A 6,775-nucleotide genomic window follows, 5' to 3' on the forward strand; every position below is an offset into this window, starting at 1 on the left:
TTTGATGTACCGAATTAGAGATGAAAATATAAAATTAGGCAAGACATTTTGTCAAAACTTTTAGGTCTACTTACATTTAGTCTGATCTACTCTGACATAATAAAAATATTTTTAAATCCATATTCTGTCTAATTCTATTTAAAATTAATAAGCATATATATTATTTTACTAAAATAATTAAACCAATACTCTGTCTAGATCTATTTACACTACAAGAAACATCGTTAAAATCAACGGCAAAATCGACGGCTTAGCCGTCGATAATATTAAATTTCGATGGCAAAATAAACGGCGGAGGTGGTCGCTATAAAGCTTGTCGATTTTTCAAAATTCTATTAAAATCGACGGCTTGCTTGGCCGTCGATAATAATTTAATAAAATCGACGGCTTTACTGTCTGTAATATGAGTTTGAGAATTTTACCTTCTTACTAAAATCGACAACGTTGCCGTCGATATTATTATATAAAATCGATGCCACTTTTGTCGATATTTGATTCAATAAAATCAACAACGTTTTCGTTTATAATATGCTTACTAAAATCGACAAGATTACCGTCGATATTGGATCCAATAAAATCGACACAGTTGCCGTCGATTTTATTATTTAGATACCGACAAATCTTTTGTCTATATTTGGTTTTCCTTGTCTATTTTAAAATTAAAAAGCGACAACCATTCCGTCGATTTTAATAGACATGTTTTAATTATTTTTTTTATTTGAAAAATAGTAAACAATTAATGCAAATAAATATAGAAATAAAATTTATATAGAGTATAAATAACAAAACAAATAAACTTTTAAATATAAAAATAAAATTTATACTAAATATTAGATAATGAGTTTACAAACTTATCAAAATAATAAATAATTCTCTAACATAAAAAGCTCAAGACAAAATAAATAACTAAACTTAGACTTATATTCGTTAAAATTACAATCCACTAATAATACAAAATATTCAACTACTATCTAATACAAAATACTAAACTCAGCTTTTGTGCCCGCCCACCTTATATTACGAACCACCCAACTATCTAAGTGTTGACTACCTCGAATTCTTGCATAGGTGTCGGGGAATATTTCAGGATCATGTGTGATACTTCCATCAAGAGAAATGTCAATGGGATAGCGCAGGAGGTGGCCACAAGTGCATAATGGTTGTCCTGTATATCTGTTCCAATTGTTTTGAGCAAGCTGATGGATCCTCCTAATACAACCTTCAAGTTCAGGGTTGAGGAAAGTTTCTTTATATATGCCAAGATGCTCGTACCACAAGGACAAGTGAAAGCGATGGATCTGGCCCCTTGCACTATTTTTATTGGTTGCCAAATAGGAGGGTTGATAAGCTCCCATAGCAATTAAAGTGTCTCTTCTACCATTCATTAATCTCTCGTTGATATTAGCAGATCCAATGATTATGTATTCATCATCCACTGCCCAAAAACAAAAGAATAATACTTATCACTTGGTCGTAGCAAGGCATATCAAAATCTATCTTCAATTTTAAACATATATTACAACTTTAAAGTTATTGTGAGATAAAAATAAAATTTAAAGAGAGCTGAGGGCAGATAAAAAGTTGGTCAATGGATATCCTTCTCAACTTCATTTAAAAGATTAGATTATATAAAGAAAATATTCTGAGTTAGTTCCAAACTTACCTATCATCATCTTGGAATGCACATAAATCATAAATTGACCAGCACTTTGGGCCTTCATGTAATGAGAATCTGATTTTTGTTTTGCTTTATGCTTTTGTGTTTCTTTTTCAATAAGCCAAAGTGTATGACATGAGAAAAGCAGACGCAAATCAAAACCTGCAATAGTGAAAATTAAACAGCAGCACTACCGATACTTTTAATTTGTTAAAACCCCTTTTGCAAGCAGGCTTGGGTAGAATAGGATTACTCAGCCACCATCTGCATGTTTGGCAGCGTTTTGTACAGATATATCCATAGATTAAACAAATTAAAGCATACATCCGAATCTATTAGTGCTTTCCAAAATGAAAAAAAAGAAGAGGCAATTAGTGCTTTCCTATAAGCTAGAAAGAGTAACTTCTGAAGGGAAAAAAAAGCTGAAAAAGTCCCTCACTAAAAGCATTTTTTTTAAACAAATGCTCCTTTTTTTAAAGTTCTCCAGTGAAAATAACAAGCAGGCCATAAAAACAAATATCACAGTGAACAAGCAGTTACTAGTTATCATTTATAATTAGACCAAGATAAAATGCCAATGAACATAAGTTATTGTGATTTTCATTGCTTACTAAACACTACACAACAAGTAAGAAGAGTTACCTTGAATAATTTGACAAAGCAATTGCGACAGCACTCAAGAGCTTGCTAGCTTCAGGTGCATCAAGAAGCACACCACTTGCACTTTGAGGAGCAATAACCTAGTGATAACCTAGAAATAGGTGATTCCTTATCCTTTGGGGGAAAAATAAAACATAAGGATTAAACCATACCAAGAATTCTTTTACACCGAAACATAACAGCAGATCATGCAAATCAAAATTCCAGTCCCCATCTTTTACTGTAACAACAAGAAACCAAAATACATTAAACAACAACTATCTCCTGAGCCGCAACCTAAATTTACCAACAACTCACAGCCAAAAGAAATGGGAAAATGTCAAATATAATCAGGGTTGGTCTCAAAATAGTATTCCATGTAGTAACTTTTCATGGCATACTTCATCTCGGATTTCACCTTGTACAAACTACCAGAATTCTCCAAAAGAATTGCACCTTTTTCCTTTAACCAAATAGATTAAAAGAAGCTCATTCAGGTACAGAAATAAAAAATGGCATAACAAATTTGTCACATATATTCCCAGATTATCCATATGATCAACTAGCATAAGGATAATCGAAATTCCACCACTGACTTACCTGAACTTGTCAATCAAACAAGGTTGAGTGAAACCGAAACAACAAGTAGAGAATTGCTTCTGGCCGAAATTGAATTTACAAAAGAGTGCAGAATGGCAGATTGAGAAACTCCTGAACTTATACAATAAAGAGATACAGATTTGGCACTTGCCATGTAATTGTGTGATTCCATTCTGGTTGAAAGCAAAAAGCAAATTGCATAATCCTCACACCTAAAGATAACAGAATTATAAGAAACATTAGTGGGAACAATGCAAACAAGGAGACAAACCAAATGCTCTAAAAATAATATCACGCCAAAAAAAATCGCTACGAAATTCACACTGCTAAGTGTCTTTGTAACTTTTCTCTAAAAATCATAAGCTATCACTCTAGAAAAAAATGTATATATAACAACTGGCTACAAAATTCAGGGAGATAAGCGTCACTATATATGATATCTAAACTATATTAAACTCGAGAAAGGACAGACGACTCACGTTTTCATGATCCAGATGCCTCAGGAGTTTAATCTCACGGAGTGTGCGCTTTGCATCCATGTGATTATCGAACGCGTTCGCTATCTTCTTAACAGCAACCAGCTCATTAGTCTCAGTATTCAATACCGAGCTTCAAAAATCACAACAAACACAAAATTCAGCTTAATCAGTGTCTTAATATACTACAAAAACAAAACTAACCAAAACCTTAAAAAAAAATCGAAGTCAAAATTCTCGCAATCATCATCTTTGAACAATTCAGCTCCGATTTGAACAGCAACACATAAACACACAGATTTTCACAAAAACTCACAGAAAAACTACCTCGATTACAAAAGCGAAAAGAAATCAAAATGACGATTCAACTCAAGAGAAACATGAAAATCAAGAAGAAGAAGCAGAAGTAAGTAGTTACCAAACGAGGAGAAGAAGAAGCCTCACTCTGCCTCTCTAAGTGATTGTGATTCCGCCTCTGGTCTCTATTCTCAGGCGTTGGAGGAGAAGAAGAAGCCTCACTCTGAAGTCTGAACTCTGATTCTATGAAAGTTTAGGGTTAAATTTTGGGGAAATGAGTGAAATAAGGGAAGCGGGAAGGCAAACGCGGGAGTGATTTTTTGTTGATAAAAATCGACGGCTCTTTCGTTGATTTTAGGTAAAATAAAAATCAACATTTCATTCGTCTATTTTATGTAATAAATCTATACCGTTTATCCAGATTAAAAAGGAGATCTCTATCGTCTAAATTTATCGACGGTAAAAATTGTCGATATTTTAATTATTAAAATAGACAACTAATTCGTCGATTTTAAAGAAAAAAATTTTCAACTGCTCTTTTGTCGATAGTGTGACGATAGAGTTGGAAGGTTAGAAAGTTACCAAAATAATAGACGACATTGTCGTCGATTTTAATATTTTATTTCTAATCATCTCTTTTTCATTTTATCGACGACAAAGTCGTCGAAAAATATCGACGAAAAATTTGACCGTCGATTTTTGGCGTCGATAATTACACTGTTTCTTGTAGTGTTAAAATTAATATGCACATATATTATTTTACAAAAATATTATAATTAAAATTTCAATTTAAATTTTTAAGTTAAATATTTTTGTATTTTTAGAAAATCGATCTTTTTGGTAAAGAGTGAAATTAGTTGAAGAATAAAAATTGCATACTTTTAAACAAAGTATATATTACACATAAAACTTTTATTTTTTTGAATATATTTTCTCTAGTATAAAACAAACAATCTTCACTTTTCACCTAATTTCTCTTTTCACCGTAATATNNNCTTCTAACTCGTCATTATTGCTCTCAATCAATCCCCTACTCCAAGAATCGCCATTCTTTCCTTCTTAGATTTCCTTCTCTTCAACTTCTTTTCATTTTTTATGGTTAAACAATCATTATTGATGGATAATTCTTCTGTTCAAAATAAACCATCATTATTCAGCAAAAACAAACTTTATGCGTTATTGGAGATAGGGTAACACAAACTCAAATACGTTGTCCAAATAGTGCTTTTTATGTTATTGAGAGTAAAAAATATGTGTTGTTGAAAATTAAATTAGAGAGTTAAAATATGTGTTATCTATATCTATATCATAATAGGAATATGGAAAAGAATTGGTATATACGTACAAATTTTCTAAAAGCATATATCATTTATATAAAAAGTTATTTTGTTAACTTTAAGACTTGAACAAATAACCTTTTAATTTTAGTAAAACATACTTACAATCTTGATTAATCTCAATTATTATTATTATTATTATTATTATTATTATTATTATTATGTATGATTTTGGTCTCTAAGGTATAGGCCGAAAATTTTTTTCGTCCCTGTAAAATTCGGTCAAACCATAAATTAATTAAGAAATAAATTAAATATGGGCGAAAATGGTTAAAAAATGTAACAATCATAATTTGACCATTTTAATACGATATTTGGACTTAGTGGATTTTTCTGAGTCGAAAAACAGTTTTCTGCGTAAAATCGTGAACCAGAAATTTGACCGCCAGTACCGGCTGAGATCTGTCCGGTACTATAGCTGAGAAAATTAACTTTATAAGAAAGGTTAAAAAATTAAAATTGGTAATTGAGGTGATAGAAATAATTAAAACGTACATTAAAACACTAATCTTAGAATGAAGTTTTGGCCCAAAAATGAACAAGAGTTCGAGTGATATATAATGAATATGAATAAGATGATTGACGATGAGAGTAAATAGATAATGATGAATGAACTTAATTAAGATTGAATGTGAATTGAGATGAGATTGACAATGAGAATGATGATGATTATGAGATTGATGATGAGAAAGATAAAGATTATGAGATTGTTATTGAACTTAATTCTGATTTGATACACCTGCCTGGGTAGATGCAGTGGAGTGATTCTACTTGCTCCGGATTATGGTTTGTGATTCTGGGGTAGATGCAGTGGGGTGATTCCCCTTACTCCCAGTTTGTTTTTGACATTTTCGGGTAGATGCAAGGATGGTAGTTTTGTCCCACTTGCTCCCAGATGTTGATCCTGTGTCGCAAGATATGGTCGGACACTTAGACTTTTTTGGATATTATTCCTCCTTGAAGATGTAAAATTCCTCTTGGTAAATACGTGCACGCAGGGACTGTCCAGGGTTCATTACCGGATATGTCGAGTTGGCTGTATAACCGACAGATGAGCTCATTGGCCATAGGGCAAGCATATATCATTTGCATATGTTTGATTTGTTTGGGTTTGCTTAATTGTATTAGTTTTCCTGGTTGAATATGTTGTATGACTAAATGCTACTTGCCTTAGTAGTCTTACTTGTGTATAACACTACAAGAAAAAAGGCCTATGGCAACGCTTTTTTCTTGCCATGCTTCAAAAGCGTGGCTAAAAGTGGTCAATGGCCACGCTTTTGTTGTAACACCCTAATATTCAAATCCTTATGCTCGAGTCATAAGTCAATGATATTACGGTGGTACGACTTTCAGGTGGATTTTTAATATATAAATATAGGTAATTTCGAAAAGAGTATTAATCGAGAAGCCTGAAAAGAGTAGAAATAAAATTGCAAAGACGTATCACTCACGTTTCGACAACAAAAGATAAACCGTGAAGCCGAAAATGATATACGGACAAGGCGTAAAGGAGATTAAGAGATATATAACAGATAGATATTTATAGCATAAGTAAATAGCCACTAGTCGCGACCCGCGAAGTTTAGGCCGGCTAGGGTACAGTATGAAAGTAGATGACAACAGTATATCCTAATCTCTCCCAAAGAAAACATAAGAGCCTCTATAGGCAAGTTCCAAAAGAGTTCAATACATAATATAATCTTTTCAAAACATAGGTGGAGAGATTCTAATCAAACACAAAGTAGAGGAAATAAAGATCTTCGCCGTCT

General features: G+C 32.4%; 1 protein-coding gene across 1 annotated transcript; it reads right to left on the reverse strand.

The window, feature by feature from the left end:
- On the reverse strand, window positions 972-1,958 carry LOC110272118 (phospholipase D alpha 1-like). Its single transcript, XM_021123956.1, has 3 exons — window positions 1,919-1,958; window positions 1,664-1,819; window positions 972-1,435 (listed from the first exon to the last, which is right to left on the reverse strand). Exons 1-3 carry the CDS (start codon window positions 1,956-1,958, stop codon window positions 972-974), a joined length of 660 nt encoding a protein of 219 aa, XP_020979615.1.

This window comes from Arachis ipaensis, chromosome B05 (genome assembly GCF_000816755.2).
Source record: "Arachis ipaensis cultivar K30076 chromosome B05, Araip1.1, whole genome shotgun sequence".
Lineage (NCBI taxonomy): Eukaryota > Viridiplantae > Streptophyta > Magnoliopsida > Fabales > Fabaceae > Arachis > Arachis ipaensis.

Bases quoted from the DNA above. Each gene is read 5' to 3' on its own strand.
- LOC110272118 (XM_021123956.1), bottom strand. From the start codon at position 1,958: ATGGATATATCTGTACAAAACGCTGCCAAACATGCAGATG. The intron at 1,820-1,918 runs GTGGCTGAGTAA...TCACTATTGCAG, and splicing joins CGCTGCCAAACATGCAGATG to GTTTTGATTTGCGTCTGCTT. The intron at 1,436-1,663 runs GTAAGTTTGGAA...GTTTTTGGGCAG, and splicing joins GCATTCCAAGATGATGATAG to TGGATGATGAATACATAATC.